This window comes from Fringilla coelebs, assembly GCF_963513975.1.
Source record: "Fringilla coelebs genome assembly, chromosome: 4".
In the NCBI taxonomy this organism is placed as follows: domain Eukaryota; kingdom Metazoa; phylum Chordata; class Aves; order Passeriformes; family Fringillidae; genus Fringilla; species Fringilla coelebs.
The window spans coordinates 41,198,592-41,218,504 of NC_140032.1; the positions used below are offsets into that span (position 1 = coordinate 41,198,592).

Consider the following 19,913-nt stretch of genomic DNA (forward strand, 5'->3'; position numbering starts at 1 on the left):
CGGATTTCTTGTAAGGAATAAAAATGGTGGTAGACATAGAATGAAAATGCAGATTTTTTTTTTTTAGAACCACTTTACAATAGGTATTCCCTATTATCATCATCAGAAAAAAAACCCCAAAAACCCAGCCCAAACCAAAAATTTGATGTAAAATGTAACACTTTAAAGCAGTGACAATTTTCTAGACTGATTTATTTCCCTGACTGCCAGGTATGATTACATGTAAATCGCTCCATCTAGAGAGAGAAAATACTTTTTTAAAGGTGGGTATAAATTATTCCACCATATGCACAAATCTGGATATGGCTCTTGTTATCACTGAACTTCAGCAGTAAATCCAAGATCCAAACTCCTTTGTCAGTCCTGATAAGAACTTTTGCCTGCCATACAGCTCCTGTAAAGAAGTGCTATTTAAATAAGGCTAGGGTTTAACCAGAAGGCACCAACTTTCTATTTAATGCAACAGTCAAATGTAGAATTCAGAATGGCACAGTAGTTTAAAACTCTTCTAACATTTAAGTCAGTGCTGTACATTAATTATGCTGCAGCATAAAATACTCCAACATATTTGTTGGTGATCAGAGGTCACTGAATAGATCTCCTGTTAGTTTACATTCCATTATAAGCTGGTCCTCCTCCACCTTCAGGTACTACCCAGTTAATGTTCTGACTTGGGTCTTTAATATCACATGTTTTGCAATGGACACAGTTCTGAGCATTTATCTGCAGCCTTGATCCTTCTCCTGTTTCCAGAGGAACATACTCATAGACTCCTGCAAAGACAAGAAGGGAGCTATCACTTCACTGAACAGCTTCCCCCCTGCATGTATACTCTACTTACCAGCAAGTGTAACAAGGGAAGTATATTACTAATGTGACCTAATTCCCTTCTAACATGTTTAACAGTTACTTCATCACAAAAGTACTGCTAACATGTTTTACACTTTCAACTGAACCCCCTTCTTGGAAGAAAATTGGGATGGAATGCTTGAAATAAGTAGGAGGCCAGGTGGACCCTTCCTTAGTCTTTCCTCTTGCAGAAACAGCTAGCACACATATTTTTGTTACCTACCTGCTGGACAAAATCTTTGCTCCGGTCCATCGAATATAGCCAGATTCCTGTTCACAGGGACGCTGTCATCCTTGAGAGTTAAATGAGCAGGCTGGTCATGTTCATGGTTTGTACCACTTAAAGCCACAGAGGACAGGAGATCAAAACTGATTTTTCCATCGGGCTTTGGGTATTCAATAGGGGTGCAGTCTTTGGCTGGCTTGAGCTGAGCATAATCTGGTCCTAAAAACATTTTTAATAAATTTCAGTATAGAATTATTGTATTTTGCAGTTACTCAAGAACAATTTAACTAAGCTGTTTTAACTTCCCTTGTCATCAGAATGAAGTACTTCATAAAAGGTAGCCTTTTTCATGAGACAAATATCTATACCAAGTTATACTAAGCAGTGTTTTAATGTCTTAATTTACACTGTGTGGTAGCTGCTATGACAGTCTGCTTCAATGCTTTATCATCCATTTCTTTTGTACACTTTTAAGACCTCACAGCTGGACCAGATGTGCACTAGCTGAAACTAAGACCAGAAAAGACTGACATATAAATTGAGAATCTTCCTCAGGAGATAATGAAATTACCTGGATGTTTTAATGTCCACGGTTCCATTCCTCTCAGTATCCAATAAAATATGCCTGTATATATCATTCCTCCATACACACCAAGTGCACTATGGCAGGATGGTCGGATGTTTCTCACCGCATACAGCTCTTTCCACACCCAGGACTTCTTCAGGTTCTCTTCATATTCTTGCACGTCAAGTCCTAAGGCAGTACATTACTTGTTAGGTACCTACAGTACATCAAGACTATCCTTGAAATAAAAGAATAAATGCTGGATAAAAGCAACTGCTAGCAATGAAATCAGCAAACTGAGAATTTCAGAACTGTAAGCTAGGAATATACTAGACAACATGTTTCAGCCTCTTGAATCAAGGGACCTGTTTTGTTGGCAGACATGTACTGCTCCTTTGTAGCCTCTATTAAATGAGCCACAAGCAGCATTAAATTGTCTCAAAACTCAACAAAATATAATCAGACAGCTGGCTCCATTGGCACCTCTGTGGGAAAGCACCTACTCACTCACAGAATCTGAGTGCTGACCAGGACAGTCCACCTGCGATCCAAAGCCAGGTTTGCAATTCTAATGTCAAGTTCCAAAACTTTTTCCAAAGAAGTTTTGCAACCAAAGTCCCATTTCAGTAACTATGGCTAAGGCCCAATGGATAATGCCAATGCTAGATAATTTCTCCCTTCGTAATCAGCACATTCATGAGATGTATTTGACTGCAGACTTTTGATTTAAACTCTTTGTATTCTTTACAAATACTAGACATTTCACATCTACCACAGTGTAGCTAAAGTCAAGTAATTATCTTTAAAAATAATGTTTCTTCAAATGAAAATTATTTGAGAGCTTTCTCTTCACCATTCTCCATTACTACTGTATAGGAATAAATGTTCTAAATAATCAGTTTTAAGCCCTGTCTACATAAGAAAAGCATGCTTCAGTCCATATTTCCCATAAAATCCATTATCCCTGCAAAGAGAAGAAAGTGGGTTGTAGTAGTCCAGTCTTGACAAGACTGGAAAACAGCATATAAAACCTGTCCATAATGAAAGAGGAGTGGCACAATACCCACCATCAGTGTTTACAGCTTCAGATGGATTCTAAGCATTTTAGCATGTCTAGTTGAAGTTTTAATTGTTCAGCACACCTTCTGTGTATGGTGTATTTCAGCTGAATGAGAGCTCATTAGGCCTTAATCCACTAGTACAGAGAGATCTCTAAAATAATTATTGTGTGGCACCTGGGTATAGTCTTAGCTCCAGAGTGACTGAAATTCTAGTTCTCTCTCTCTCCCTACAGACTTTATTAACAGATTTAAGGGGACAACTGAGGCTTAAACAATCACTACAAGGTGGTCAGGACCAGGTGATTACTACAATGTGTTTGTATTATGTATAAAATGTGTGTATTATGTATAAAATAAAATACACATAGTCTCAAACTGAGACAAAGATAAAAAAGGACTAGATAAAAACAGGATCCTAACAACAGTAAGAGCAAATTTGAAAAATCTCATACTGTTTTGCTTCAATTAATCTATTTCTTCTTTTTTCTTATTTCAGCAGGCTTTCAGTAACACTTCCTGAATCACAAAGCACTACTTTTTATTGTGTTTGTAGGAACAAAACTATTCTTGTTTACTTTTACAGGAAGCATAAGCTTACTTTTCAGACTGTCATTAGAGCTTCTAGCAGTAGGATCAATACTTCTGAATAACAGCAAATATTAATTCCTTTCATAAATAATTTGACACTATCAATAGTAAATAAACAATAAAATATATTTTAAACACACCCATTTCATTATTTATTTACATTTCCAACTAATTCATTCAGCCTGATTGATTACTGCTATTAGTTGGTGGTGGTTCCAATTGAACACAAGGTAATTGCAAATCAAAGTAAAATGATCTTACCTATTGTCTTTGATTGGAGATTTTCATTGATTAATCGACTAAAAATAGCTTCTGAAGCCAACATGCCACTTTTCATTGCAGTATGTGTTCCTTTGATCTTGGGAACATTCAAGAGTCCAGGACTGCAACCAATTAATAATCCACCTGGGAAGGTGAGTTTGGGTATTGACTGAAGGGAAAACAGAAAGAAAGGTTTTGTTCTTGTTTTTGTTCTTATTTGTTGAAGTGAAAATAACATTCTGAAATAAGGCTGTCATAAGGCTTGAGTGTCCTTTCCATTTTCAGACTTGGCACGTGTACTCTCTAAACATACACCAGTTACTCTACTTACTTATGGAATTTGAGCATAGCATGCACGTAGGAATACAGACACTTTACTTGTGCTGAGTATGAAAGTGATATTTTCCTTATACCCTTTCCACAGCTGCCTTATCTGCAGCAAAACTCCAGTAGTGTCACCTACCGACATAGTTTTCCTCCTTCAAGCTCAAGTGAATTTTTTAAAATAAAAAACTCAAACTCTCATTTGTTTCACTGATTTCCACACAATAAGTTGTACTCATCTCACCTCACAGTGCTTTTTTCCACAAATCTTTCTCTGTGAAACTGCACAATGCTATCATGCCTGCCCCCCTCCTCCTTATTTTAGAACTTGCTCACAGCCAACAAATATATTTTGGTGCAAAAATCACCATCTTACTCCCATTCTGTAAGCATAATGTCATAGAGTATGGTCAACTCACAAACCTAACAAAGCCAAGATGATTTGCAATTATCAGGTCAATAGTATTAATATACTACGTTATACACCTCAATTAACTAAGGAATACCTCAACTACCAAGGTGATTAAGATTTTACACTGGGAACAGCTTCAAAATGCAGACTGACTGCAGAACTGTGAGCTGAAAGCTCTGATCAAAGCCTAAGTCACAAATTGCTGCAGGTTAACTTTTGAACATACCCTTCCTCCAAAAGTCTTTAGTGCTGAGCAGCACATCTTAATCTAGCATCCTGCTTTTATTAAAGCTGTCTGAAAGAATTAATTTTGGAGTAACCTAAATACTAAACAAATAGTTGAATTTAATGAAAAATGTCCAAAAAAATTATGCCTTGGAATTTAGGATAACCCAAACCAAAAGTTTTGTTTCTTCTGCTTGTTCAATTGTTACCTCTTTACTAGTCACCCAGGACTGCTAACTTTTGTATAGTCATATAGCAATCACTAAAAAAAGCTATATTACACAGCATATCCTCTGTGTTTTGTGCAATTGTTTAATCAGAGACATAATGACTTGGTTCACAGACAAGGTAATTCAGGCTGAAAACACAACTACAACTTACTTTTCTGGGAAAAGAAGTTTTAAGTTCAGCTACATAACACTATTTCAAAGAGATTAAGCATGTGGGATGTTCTTTCTTCTCTCAGAAAACAGCCATTCTATGTTATCTATTAGGATTCAATGGTGCAGCACTGACATAAGCATAGAAAGACTTCTTGACTGACTCTGAATTGCACAGAAAGATGGTGATCAAGTACTTTTCTTCTGCAAACACTGTTTCATGTAATATGCACAATGACCCACCATACTGCTAAAGAATAAATGAGATTAAAGAAGAGTCCTGTAACACAAAAGGTAGCACATACTGCAGCTTTGGGAGTAATTCTCATTATTAGTACTATGGCACTTGGTACCTGCTTTCACAGTCAGTGGAAGAAACACATCATGCCCCTGAGACACAGACACAAAACAAGACTGCTTGAGAGAAGGGGAGACACCTGCTCCCTGCAGAGTCTTCCCTGCCAGCAGACAGGAAACCTCATGTTCTTCCCCCACTTAGCTCAGACCAGGGCTTAAAATCTGTTAAGTGAGTCTAATGTTTGACACTTAAATGGGTTGTCAGGGTTTCTCCCCCTGATACTCATAGCATACACTGCTCAATAACTGCAACACCTTTTTCTTCACAAAACTCTTAAACCTTTCAAAAGTTTTTGATAAAATAGAGACAAAATAGAGGGTGCATGGGAATTTAGGTGCTTTGTTTTGCAATTGTAATAAATATAATAAACAGGAGCTACAGAGATTAAGTTACTAAACTCTCATCCTTCCTTCCACATACATTAAAAAACACGTGCACTCTCTCTCCCCCTTCACTCTGTGCTAAAGACTGAAGATCATGGTCATTAGGCTATCTATAACAAAAAAACTGAAGTTGATGGTAACTCTATACACCTATTTGATGAATTCTGTTACCAAAATCAAAAACTGGAGCTATGGAATGACTTACATAAGAAAATATTCCTGGACTACAGTGATACAAATGAGTCAGACTGCTACAGTTATTAATCAAAGCAACACATGCAAAAGAAGAGCTAATCTTAAAACTCTTCCTAAGTGAATCATCAATAAAGCTTTTTTTTACTGAAGCCCTGTATTAAAAAAAGTCTTTTAGAAGAGTGACTTCATGATCACCTAATTAAATCTATCTACAGGAAATTAAAAAAAAAAAAACCAAAAAACCAACAAAGCAAAACATGCTTTTATATTAGGAACAATGGAAAGTAAGGGACATATTGGCTTAAATCCAGCAAAGATGTCCAGAGATGAGGCAGAGATGTGCAAGATCTGTAGTTCTACTATGTAACTTAGCACAATGACTGTAAGTCACTTAAAAATACTGTATTCTTTCAGCTATAGATTTTGAATATAAGGAGGGTGCAACTAAAGTCACACTTGGCTACTTCACCAAACCCAGAAATTCAATGACTATGTGTGATAGAGAAACCAGTGCACAGGGTGGAAAAAGAAGCCCTTTTCATGGTATCTGTGCTAATAATGGAGTGGCAATGGTTTTTGAAATAAGCCAGTAACACAGCTGTGTTACAATGTGATATGACATATTTCTACTGCAGAGTGGACAAAATCAATGCTCAGATTGATTAAATGTGCAGCATGGGTGTAATCAAGAAGTTGCTTCCTGAACTCACATGACTCACTGCCAGGAATGCACACTGGGGTCAAAGCCTAACTCCACATGACTATGACAAGAGTGAAGCTGTGATGAAATTCTGCTTGTATTGCAAGAACCTTGTGAAGCCAAACTTATACTAAGAAGAGGTTCAAAGAGGAAAGGCAAAGTAGTCAGAGGGCAGAGTAGCATGGCCCTATGTACAGGCTGCAGATCATGGACACTCAGGCTAGTTTTAAGGTCCAAACTGAAAAGAGCATCTGGAAGATGGATCTGGGGGTACAGAACATACTGTCACACCCTGTGTTTCAAGATGAGAAGCTAACAGGTTGAATGAACTTTAAAACTGTTAAATATAAACTCCAGACCATTTTTTTGCAAGCTTTTCCAGCCCTTTCAACTGACCTTAGTCAGAAAGGTCAGTATGTGAAGGGAAATGTATCAATCAGAAAGTCTTAAATAATACATATTCAAAATTTTACCTTTTGCACTACTTAACAAAATGAACAAATAAGTTAACAAAATGAACAAAGTATTCCACCTCCCAAGAAAGCAGAAATTCAAAGTTGAGCATGAAAGAAACTCAAGGTATTCGTACTTGAAGAGGTAAAGATTTACCTGCCAAACCACATTGCAGTTTCAGCACTATCAGCATCTTAAGGCTCAAGCACTGAAAAGGAGTTCTTTTTGCTGGGATAAATAGGTAATTTGGAAGACCCCAAAAGAACAGATCAGTGGTACTACCCTGTCTTCCCCAAGATTCCAGGCAAAACAAAAGATCATCTATGGCATCTTTGCTGCTGAACATTCTTGACTGCACTAAATTCCACTTCACTGGCTGCCCATAGCTTGGACAAACACTCTGCTGGGTAAAAACTCAAGACGTCTGGGCTCAGAGAATGTTGGTGAGTGAAGTTACATCCAGTTGGCAGCCAGTCACTAGTGGGATTTTGCAGGGCTCAGTACTGGGGCCAGACCTGGTTAATATCTTTATCAATGACCTGGACAACGGGATTCAGTGAACCCTCAGTCTGTCTGCAGGCAGCACAAAGATGGGTGGGAATGCTGATCTGCTGCAGAGGGATCTGGACAGGATGGATCTATGGACCAAGGCTGATTATACTGACATCCAGTAAGGCAAAGTGCTGCGTCCTGTCCTTGAGTTACAATAGCTCCATGCAGTGCCTTAGGCTGGGGGCAGAGCGACTGGAAAACTGCTCAGTAAAAAGGACACGGGGAGTCCTGCCAGCTGAACATGAGCCAGCATGTGCTCAGGTGGCCAAGAAGGTCAAAGGCATCCTAGCTTGGATCACCAACAGTGTGGCCAGCGGGACCAGGGCAGTGATTATTTCCCTGTAGTCAGCACTGGTGATGCTGTATCTTGAATCCTTTGCTGAGTTTTGGGCCTCTCACAAGACATTGAAATGCTGGAGTGTGTCTAGGGAAGGGCAATGGAGTTTATGAAGGGCCTGGAGCTTGGTCTTATGAGGAGCAGCTGAGGGAGCCGCAGGTGTTTAACCTGGAAAAAAGGAGGTTCAGGGGGGACCTTACTGCTCTCTACAACCACCTGAAAGGAGGGTGCACTGAGGTGAGGGTCAGTCTCTTCTCACGAGTGGCAGGAAGAGAGGAAAGGGGCTCAAGTTGTGCCAGAGGAGGTTTAGATTGGATATTCGGAAAAATAACTTCACACAAGGGTTGTCAAGCACTTGCACAAGCTACCCAGTGAAGTGGTTGAGTTGCCATGCCTGGATAAGACATATAGATGTAGCACTTGGGGACATGGTTTAGTGGTGGACTTGGCAGTGGTGGACTAGTTATTGGACTAAATGATGAAATGGTCTTTTCCAATCAAAATATTTCCATGATTCTGTATTTCATTTAGAAAGTAAAGTGAGTATGTCAGAAGATTTTCAGTAAGACAGAGCCTAAGACTAGCAAATCTCAGCAGCCAGTACCCAGCAAGACAAGATGCTTTTTCTGTCCAGCAAAACATTTGGTATAGCATGCAACCCAAATCTACAGCACTAAATACATGGCTAAAGAGAAGTCAAAGATAAAAACTTTGTGAAAAAAATTACCTGGATACCACCTTCATTTAACGCTCTGGCACCATAGGCAATCCTTGTTCCACCCTCCAAAGTAGGCTGTACACTAGGATGATGCTTCCACCTCTGAAATTCTCTAAATGGATTCAAATAGGGATTTTGATAATCTAAACCAACCTTAAAAAAAGAAAAAAGTGCACATCAATAAAAACAAGGTATGAAATTTCAACAAAAATTTGAAATCAAAGCAATTGCATATTACCACCAAGTGTTTAAATCTATGTTATCCTAAAGCAACCTCAGGATCTTTCTACTTAAACTATTGCCAAAAATATATTTTATTAATGGTACATCAGGAACAAATCCAAAAATTTGCTGCTACAAGTCTGCTCTTGTCCCCATCTGAAATATGGAAAATATTTAATTGCATTGTAACCTCCTTTCAGCTGTCTTTGGTATAAAAAGGATTAAATGAAGCGTGATTTAATGGGTGGATAAGCAGCAAAACTTGTTTTAAATTTGCATTTCATACCTCTGCCCAAAAAAAGCTGAAAAAAGAGGTAAACAATTATTTTTTGATTGTTATGTCCTTGTGCTCTCATACTTTAAACAGTTCTTCAAATTGCTTAGTAGTCAATTATAATTTCCAATTAGGTGAGCCATTGTAATAAAGCACAGGGGAGCAATGATGAAAGCAGAAAATGGGGTAAAATAGATTGCCAGTGGGCTGGATGCTCAGGATTCTCATACATTTGAGAATTTGACCAAATATATACTCTGCATCTCCCATCTTTAAGATATTCTTAAAAAGAATTCTCTTGCTGAATTTCTCTCTTTTGAGAAAGGGATTATTTCTGGTTTCTGTGAGCTTTATTGGAGATAAGTAACAAAATCCATCATGAGTCAGCAGCAATCAAGACTTTGCTATCTGTGGCAGCTCACTGCTTTTAGAGCAGTGCTTACATCTGTGCTGCTGACAAGACAAAATTAATGAACAAGTTCCAAAATAAGGGTAAAATAACCCTACTACAAGAATCATCTCAGACTGAAATAGGTATAAAGTTCAAAGACAAAAAACTGATTGTGTGTTCACACAGAAGTTGATTTTTTCCTCTCTGGAGAGAATATGAACATTACTGATGACCTTCCATTCTCTGCAAGAATCAGAGCTCTCAGCCCTTCTAAAATCAAATAGAAATTGAGTACCTACTTTATGTACTTATTAATTCCAATCTTGGAAATCAGTACAGACAAGAATGTGAGAAAGCTAATGAGTTTTTTTTCAATGCTTCTTACAAAACAGTTAGGCAAAAATAGAATTTTTCCACACACTCTGTAATCCTTCTGAAATCTAGAAGACAGAGGTGTCAGCTCAGTCCCATGCTGCTGAAAGTCCAATTTGTAGGCTTGACTCTTACAACATCTGTGTTGAAGCACATGCACAGGGTAAATAGTGAATTTTTCATTTTGAACTGTAGGTTATAGAGAATATTTCCAATCCTTGTTCCTTGCATCACCTGGCTGCCAGAATGACACCAGACCATCTCTAGAGATCTCACAGCTTCTGATAAAGTGGCAATAAGCAGGAAGAAGCTGCCTGCCCAATTCAGACAGGCAGTTGCTTAAGAGGGGAACGCCAACAGGGGTGGAGAATACCAAAACCAAAGTGAAGAGCTCAGAAATGAAAGGGACATTGCTAGTAGCATTGCAGTGCTTCCACTTTATACACGTCTCTCAAAAAGCGCAGTTACACACAAAGTTGACACATGGATTAGGAAATGCAACTGTAAAAAGTGCATGTGATTTAGATTTCCTAACTTACAAGAATTTTTTGAGCACAGTTTTGATTAGTCATTTGGTTTTGCCATTACCAAAATTTGCTTTGTTTGCAAATAAATTATGAATAAGTTTTCTAGTTGGTCCCAATAAAAGACACTGGATTAAAGACAAATTAATATGACAAATTAGCTTTCCCTAGTGTGGGCATAACCACACTTAAGATTGAGAAAGTACTAAATTTGGTTTGTTCCTATTCTTGTATTTACATTTTGTCATTAAAACACAGAAAAGAAACTGCATAAAATGAAGATCAAACAACATGTAAGAATGAAAAAACTTCACTTACCACAAATCCAAGAGCAACTAAAGGCTCACGCTCGTTTAAGTGATAAAGAAAAGATCCTCCATATGTATGTCTGTCTAATGGCCAGCCTACAGTATGTTCCACTCTTCCTGGTTTCCATTTTGTTTTATCAATAGTCCATAACTGAAATGAGGATGACCAAAAAATTACTTCAGATTGCAAAGTAATGGCCTTTCAATAATATATTAAAAGACAAACACACAATTACATATAGGAGAAACTTAATTTACTCCTATGAGGAGTGCAAACATTCATAGAGCAAAATGCCAACTGTTCAGTATAGTTTTTTGGATTACCATTTAAGGTTTTCCTAATACCTCTCTTAAAATGCTGCATATCAGAAAATGTGACTGAGACTCCAGTACTACATGAAAAAATTTTCATTCAACCACAAGATTCCTAATATTAGCGACTTTGGCAGATATTTCTGCCACAGAATGCAATGCTTATGTTGACTTTTTTCTTTGAAAGTATTATTTTTTCATATGATTCTATCAATTATTTTGTGAGTTTTTCAAGGTCAGGACAAAACAGTATGCCTGAGTTGATCTAAATATTTTCTGTCAAACAAATTGTCCTGCCTCTGTTGTCTCCTACATGTTTTCAGTGCTCCACTGACCCATGGTGAACTCAGAGAAGCATTTTCATGTTTTCAAGATTGAGTTCATTTTCTGCTCATTTCACAAAACATTTTTGTGCCATGGAGGTACATGCCAGGCACAGTCTAATGACAGGAGGGCAGTTGAGCACCATAGATCAGCTCAAGCACTGAGGGCACATCTACAATAATGTTCCAGTTTAGACTAAAGAGCACATTTTTGAGCGGGACTTCTGATTCCTCCCACTTACTGTGTTTTGACTCACATCATACAGCAGCCAAGGCATGAACTGGATTCCTTCAATGTGAAACTAAAAGACAGGGTCCTAAAAGTTCATCTAAAACACTCTAGTCATGAAAAGGCACTCAGTCCATGGGACTACATCACAGCTAGTCTAAAGTAAAAATTAAACCCGAGGTGTGCATAGTACAGATAACAGCTCATCAGCACCAGCTACTTCAGATCCACTCCTACTGGACCGCACTATTTGCTAAAGCAGACAGTCTCATCTGGCAGTAAGGGAACTCTACAGGAAAACCCTTCTTTAATGACAATTTCAGTATTAGAGACTGTAACTAAGATTATGTCATATTTACAGAATGGTTATTCTCTACAGAGTGTAAACTAATCATTTAACAATTTGTAGCTGTAAGCACATAGTAAAGTAATTCTGATATAGTCAAAACTCTGAACATATTCTAAAATAATACAGCTCTTTTTCATGAGTGATATTTCCTGAGTATAGAATATTTTAAAAAGGAAACCTCATTCCTATCCCAATTTTATAAGCCCAATGAAGGGAGATTTTTTTCTAAAGAAAGGCTCATCCAGAAGGTACTTCAGAGACCAGGACTCATCATCTGGAACAGCTCTCCTCTCTCCCTTTTATTAACATACAGAAAGCCCACAGAAAGTATTTTCTTCCTTCATCATGTACTGAAGCCCCCCCCCCCCACCAAAATTAGGCAGCACAAATTCCTCCCTTATTTAGCAGATATATGGAAAACAGATATAACAAACGACTGTAATTTGAAAATGTTAACAGAGCAGATTCACAGGTACCTCTAGTTATAACAGATACAAGAAGAAGCAGCAGCTGAAGTGGAACAGTCCCAACATTCAGGGAGCATCTGCTCTGATCAGCTTCAGAACAGCAAAGATTCTGAATTTTCAAAGTGTAACTCAAATTCTTTAATTCTTATGTCTTACAAAAATTAGCTAGAAAACAAAATAGACTCTACCTTAAAGCCTTATGGTATTTTTTTAATTGTTAAAATTACACAAGTGGTACCTCTTTCAATCCAATGCCATAGCTCTGGGGTTGACAATTCTCCCTTAGGTTGTATTTTTTGTAGAGTTGTTTGGCTAGATGTCCATGACAACCTTCAGCAAAGACTGTGACTTTAGCATGGAGTTCCAAGCCTCTTTCAAAGGTAGCCTGCAAAAGTAGACCATTTCATCAGCAGTTAGGTCTGTGCCACACCAAACTCACAGAAGAAAACAGAGAGTAATAAAGTAATTTTACACTACTTGGTGACACAGCTCAGACACTACAGACCATTATTGCAAATTATGGCTCTAGTTCAGTTGCCTTTTCCACCCAACCACGACACACCCCTGGCAAGTCTTGGAAGGGGATTCCAGTAGAGCAGCCCCACAGTGAATTGCTATTTCTCACTGAAAAGGAGAATCTTTCCAGATCAGAGGACACATATCAAAACGGCTAATTCACAAGGTGCAAAGGAACTCTGACAGACAAAGCATCTTCACCTGTAACATCACACTTTAATTTCTGCTCATGAAATCGCATTACAATAAAGCATTGTAATGTTTTGTGCCCCAATACAAATGACATAGACTAGACAGAACTACCATATCTGCAAAACCTGAATCACCCCTGCTCCCAAAAGGACCCACTACTTCAGAATAATGACATTACCCCAATCTGGCATGTTAAAGTACAATAAAATTAAACTAAATAAAATACAACTATAAAAAAATTCTCATTAAAAAATCCAACAAGGACTGAGAACCAGGTAAGAGGAATTGGCATATTGCTGTATCAGTACATCACCTGCATCTGTGAGCGCACCGGACAAGACTATAGATTAAGTTTACAATTTTTTTATAATGAAAAAAGCTTCATTTCAGTCAGAAAGTTTGGTATTGAAAAAGCCAAGGAAAACAGTTTTGGATTAACCTCTTCAACAGTACTCAATTAAACCATCTCAAGGTAAGCCAGCATAGGTTTAAAAGAAGCTTACTGCTTTGGTTTTTAATTGTCTCTCAGATGCAATCTGCTTGTAACTTACAAATGAAAATGTTCCCTCTAGTTGAGAATTATATTTAAACAGGAGTCATGGGATTTTGTGAAAAGTTTGGACTCTTTGAATTTCTGATTGTCAATATGAACATGAATTAGTTTTACAAAATACTAAACAAGAGTTACCTCTTGAACATAAAGTGTCCACTTTGAAGTAGCTTTATATAGAACAAATGAACTACAACTCCACATTGTAAATATTAGAAATTCATTAATTTGAAATATTTCCAGCTGTATTTCACATTTAACAACCTTCTCCAGTATCTACACAAGAATTAATATGCAAATTGCTACAATTTTTTTTTTTTACCACTGTCATTTCTATTTGGTTGGTGCTGACTGCAAGATGAATATCTATTCATTAACCACGGTCTATTTGATTAGGCTCTGTATAAACACATTGAAGATACTCTTGCCTTGGAGGTTATACAAACTACACCTATTTACCTGAGCCTTTATGCACTGGAGGTAGTACCAACTGACAAAACTGACAGCTAAAAAACTTCAATTGAGTGACAGTGCAATAAAAAAAGCTACAATAGAGGCACACTCATTATGCACATGAAAGAAGAGACACGTTCTCCCAGAACAAATGGGAAAAAAAAAGGATCTGTGTTTTGAGGATGTTAAGAAATAGACCTAAAATTGCTCCTCCCCATCTTAAAACAAACCCAAACTCCCAATGAAGCTGCACACGTTACTTGTGCCACCTTCTGGACAAAGCATGCACTGAAAAACGAGAGCGTGTCTGTCCCCTACAGCAGATAAACAAAATTACACTGGAAAAATACATTACTCCTCCACTGGCTATATTCTCTCAAAACAAGAGTCTTTTCTTCTCACTCCCAGCCTTAAATGGGGAAAAATAGCCCACACTTTATGTGCAACTGAATACCTCTTTGAAACTCTAGGAAACTAGAATAAAACTTTATAAAAAAGGAAAGTAAATGTTAAGGAAAAACTTGTACGCGTAATTTATGTAGTCAAATAATTCTGTGTGAAAGCTGCTCCAAGTAAATCTGAGGTGCCACACTTTCCCAACATATTTTACAGGGAAATGGCACACTTAGGGCAGGTTCTGGATTCCACTGAACAAAACAAAAGTCCTAGTTTGACACTTTATGCTGGTTGGTCATGTTTCTGCATCCAGAAGGATGCAGTAATCCTTCTGGATTCAGAAACATGACCAACCAGCATAAAGGTATAAAGACTCAGGGTGTACCTTGCCCCAGCAAGATAGACAGACTGTCAGCAAGTGCAACTGTGGCTGCAAATATAAAGGAAACCAAACCAGCCAGAAGCACACTCTCTTGCACGTTGCTAGTTACCAGATGGACTAAAGCTTTCTACTTCACCTTTGGACCTTTTTTCCAGGACTTCCTGGAGTTCTTTCCGTTGTTTCCAGATTTCACATATGCCAAAACACCCTTACATAATCTTCTTCAAGACAACTTTTATGAAAAGGCTTTTTCTACTAATCTCAGAAGAATTTTACAATGTTCTGAGACGAGAACTTTCACAGGCAATCAATCCAATTAAATAGAGAGAGAAGACAGGTACTGAATTTTACAACTTTTCTTATGCTGCAGCAAGACTACTGATGGCAGTAGAAGCAGATGTACCACAATTTCCACAATTAGACCCCTAGTTAGAGGGAAGATAGATACTTACTTTAGGTGCTCCATCCTTCTGAATGCCTACATCATTAGTTGCTATCCCTTTCACACTACCATCTTCATGAAAAAGTACCTTTGGAAATATTGAAACAAATAGTGAAACAAACAAAAAACATTGTAATGAAACTGTACTGTGAATCTATTATTAAAAGTTCTAAAGCAGAACTCCTAAGCACTATGACTTTCATGGTCAAACATGAAGATTATGTATTTATTCATGTATTGTATGTACTTTGCTGGATCTGAGCCAGGGAATTGAGACAGAGAAACACAGGTTTCACAATACATATCAGTTAAAAGGAATGTTGCACATGTACAAATGATCACGACTGCACTGAAGGGGGTTCCAAACCACTTCTCATAAACACACACAATGTCATTAGTACCTCAGCTGCTGCATAGCCTGGATATATCTCAACACCCAAAGCTTCTGCTTGTTCACCCAGCCAACTCACAAGGTGGCCCAGACGTACTATGTAATTTCCATGATTAGCCATTGGGAGCCCTAGGCAAAAAAAGACACACACACATATAACACATCGGACACTAAGCAAAATAACTGAAGCTGCAAACAGCAGGTATCACATCTACAGCTCCTATCTTCAAGGTAATCTCATTTGTTATCAGATCAGCACCTACACAGAGTGTATCACTGTAACCTGCTATAGTCTACATACACTTGCTGCACTACACTGAATCAAACTTCTTTTGATTCATGGAGAAGTTCAAAAAGACACCGAGGAAGCTGACTCTCTTCTCCCTCATTAAACTTTACCTGGAAGAATTGGCACTGGAATTCTAGATTTCTCTGTTAAAATTCCAAACTTGTCTTCAGTTACAGGAGTATTAAGTGGAGCCTATAAAAAATAAAATAGAAGAAGTAGAGAGTTATGTTTTCTTAGCCAATCCAACAGAAACAAGAAAATCAAACTATCAAACTGGCAATCAAGTACAGTTTTAGTATAACACTTCTAAAGGAAGGTATCACAAGAAAGAAGATAAAGTACTTGATGAGGTAGTCATCAGGCAAGAATCAACACAACTACTGAAGTTAAAAAAAAAAATACAGCTTTGCAAATAACATCTATTGTACACAGGCCTGTACTACATCAATATTCTAGACCTTTTTAAAGAACGCAGCTCAACTTGCAGATTTATCACCATAAGGCAAACCAAAGAGTGGGCAGCTGACTTCTTGCAGCTCTCAGGTGATAGCAGGCAGCTGGCTGCAAGTCAGACACCTGTTCTGGGACCTCTCTCCTAAAATCATCTTAGGCCTTTGTTACACCACAGTGTCTGCACAGAAGTCAGTATCAGTTATCTCCAGGAAGAGCTATTGTACAGATCCAGCATATCTGTCATTGGCAAGGACCAAACATCTTCCTGCTTGTACACAGGAGCTGGACTTTGCACACAGGCAGCAAGTGCAGGGCGCCCCAGGCTGCACCAGACATACTGTGTATATGCAGTAGGACTACTGCAGAAAAGAGTAAGGGCCACAGCATGTCTGTGACAGAAAACATTCAGCATTGTTGAACTACAGGAAACAGACTAAAAAGAAGGTGCCCATTTTTGTTTTGTTCCATCAATGTATTTTAAAATGGTACTTATTATTAATGGTGCCAGGTACTAACTCATACCAGAATGAATCTATTAATGAAGTTTGGTGTTTACATGCTCATACATACCCCTCGTTCTTTCCAGTCTGGAAAGAGTTCTTCTAAGGACCTTGGCTCGACACAAGCACCAGACAATGTATGTGCACCAATCTGAGAAGCCTTTTCCACCAGACACACACGCACTTCTTTGTTGTGCTCAGCAGCCAATTGCTTGAGTCGAATGGCTGCAGAAAGGCCTGCAGGGCCTGCTCCAACAACGACAACATCAGCTTCCTCTGCAAATCTTTCCATGTTTACCCCTTCAATAGAAAAAAATGATAATAGCATAAGCCAATTGCCAATGTCTTCCAATCTCTCTCTCACTAAAACCAAACCCTCATGGTAAGAACAACTGGAAAAAACCAAGCAGATACATACTGAACAATACTAAATCTTGTGATAATCACTAAACCAAACGCTGCTTGTATATTTTCTTTATGAAAAGAAGCACAAAGTTTCTTCTGATACTATTTTATAGCACTAAAGACACTCATTGTGAGACAGCAAGCAAAAATTTCATTTGAAATATTAACACTGTATTTAAGCATAGAGAATTTCCATAATGAGAAAAAAACAGCAACACATTTTATTAAGACTCAGCAATGACAATCATAATAGTAATAATGATAATAATAATAAGGCAGCTTTTGAGAACGCAGTGCTTTTACCTTCCCATCGTTTGTCTTTGTCCCGAGGATGAATTGTGTAGTGTGTAGTTATGCGAGGCACAGAGGCAGTGGAGGCACATCGTGAGACACGCAGCGATAGAAGGCAATCTTTCTTTATCAACTTCAGAGCATGAAAGCACTGACGTGCTGCAAAAAACAAATTTGTCAAATAAGTAACTTTCCAAATTTTTCAAAGGTTCAGAGATGCAAGTAGCACAACAAATATGACAGCTTCCCCCTCCCAAAGGCTACCAGGTGATGTGAAGATTTTTAAATTTTCAGGTAAGGAGGATGCTGTGTAATTTTTTATTAGGGAAAAAAAAAAAGCAGCTTCCCCTTTAAGCATTCTTTACTCAGTACACCGGCCAGCCATGCACAGCTGACATAGGATAATATGCAAACAGGTGCCAAACACATTTGAAGTTCTGATTCAATTTTGAACTTCAAAAGGTTTATTTCAAACTGCACTAAAAGTGACCAAACAACAGTAGAAACAGGGCATGGAAGTTTAGCTCTGACATCTCAACACATGTTGAGACACACAGCTTGGGCTACTAACACAAGGCAGTTCCCCTTAAGTACATGCCATGGTCTGCAGTAAAAGCACAGACTTGAACCCAAGTGTGCTTAGCCAAAGCTAGGAACAGTAGATACAGGTAACCATTACCTTTGCTGCAGACACAGTAATTGTTATGAAAACAAATTAGAATTTCTCTGTAAGCAAATGGACAGAAAATAAAGTTTCAAATTATCAAACCAGGACTCTTTTCAGAGGGCTATTACATGTCATAGTTTCCCTCTTTTAGAAAAAAGTAATAAATTTGTGTGATTTGTATTAAGGAAACCTAGTATCATTAGCATGAAAATTAGTTATAGTTAAAAGGTCTGTGAACTAATGTGCCTTGCTTAATAATATTCCTTCCTTAAAGAATTTGCTTTATTCAGGGATGAAGAATGATACCACATTTAAAGTGGAGTATTTCTGCAAAATTACATAAATAAAATCACCAGTGTGCTTTGACTGAAATGTTTAGTTGAGAATGGCAATTGGCAGGGCCATCACAAGCATCCTGTGTCACAACCCTGCCTGGTGACAAATAGGACAGAGGTCTCTATAGGCAAGGTAGCAAGTATTATCCATGTTGGTTCCTTAATGGGAATTCTTTACCTAACCAACCTAACATAAAAGGTGGTATTATCATACCATCTCATGATTCTTAGTTATCCTTTACCTACAGGATTTGAGAACAAGTACCCTATAAGGTTGATAATAACTACACTCATACATATATATATATATATATATATATATATATATATATATATATATATATATATATAAAATATATCTAAAAACATATTATATATAATGAAACTTTAACTTTCAGGATTTTTTTTTTATTTGACCATAACTGATAGTACTAAGAATCACACAGCATATATTAAAAAAATAAACTAATTTACACGTATGCAAAAGAAGTGAAACTCTGCTCCGAACACATCTGATAATAACAGAGGTGGGTGCAAACGCTGGACGGGCAGACTCTTGCCCAGCGAGCGCACCGTGCCTAGGCCTCGACTATGGAAAGCTATGGAGAGCTCAGGGACTCGGAAAGCGATGAGAAACGCCTGCACGACCCAAGGAGAAACTTTGCGGCAGCTCTCCAGTAACAGCTGTCGGGATGCTGTCTCCACAACTACTTCCCAAGTAAGGACACTCGTCCCACCGCTTTATTTCACCCTTTAAAGCAGGTGACACCTAGCGTCGCTCAAAGACCCCGCCCATCTTTTTAGGCACCCGCTGCAGGTGAATAACCCACGTCAATATCACGGAGCCGGGCCGCGGGCAGCGCTCACGCACAGCGTTGTCCTCCCGCCCTCGGGGGCACACAGGCCCCGGGCAGGGGGAGCCCCGGGCAGGGGGAGCCCCGGGGTCCCGGCCCGCCGGCCCCGCTCCGGCCCCGCGCCCGCCCGGACACCGGCGCGACCCAGCCGCGACCTTTGCTCCTCCTCGGCGCCGCGCCAGCCGCCGGCCCCACCCGCCCCGCCGAGCGGCGGCCCCAGCCCAGCCCGACCCAGCCCGGGCCGAGGCCCCAGGCCCTCCCGCCGGGCCCGGCGCGTTACCTCGGCCGGCAGCCGGGCAGCGGTAGAACAGCATCGCAGCGGCCCCGGCACCGTCCGCTTCCCGCGACCGCCCCGCGCACACCCCGCCGGCCTCGCCCTGCCGCGCCTGCGCGCCCGGCCACGGCCCCGCCCCGTGCCGGCGGCAGGACTACAGCTCCC

At 39.0% G+C, this 19,913-nt stretch overlaps 1 protein-coding gene across 1 annotated transcript; it reads right to left on the minus strand.

Moving 5' to 3' along the window:
- Positions 1–27: 27 nt before the first annotated feature.
- Positions 28–19,885, minus strand: ETFDH (electron transfer flavoprotein dehydrogenase). The gene is made up of 13 exons (XM_084205138.1): positions 19,755–19,885; positions 17,631–17,777; positions 16,993–17,222; positions 16,080–16,161; positions 15,691–15,809; positions 15,300–15,377; positions 12,597–12,743; positions 10,689–10,829; positions 8,597–8,740; positions 3,551–3,719; positions 1,647–1,829; positions 1,073–1,294; positions 28–773 (listed from the first exon to the last, which is right to left on the minus strand). Exons 1-13 carry the CDS (start codon positions 19,786–19,788, stop codon positions 610–612), a joined length of 1,860 nt encoding a protein of 619 aa, XP_084061264.1. The 5' UTR covers positions 19,789–19,885; the 3' UTR covers positions 28–609.
- Positions 19,886–19,913: the final 28 nt, after the last annotated feature.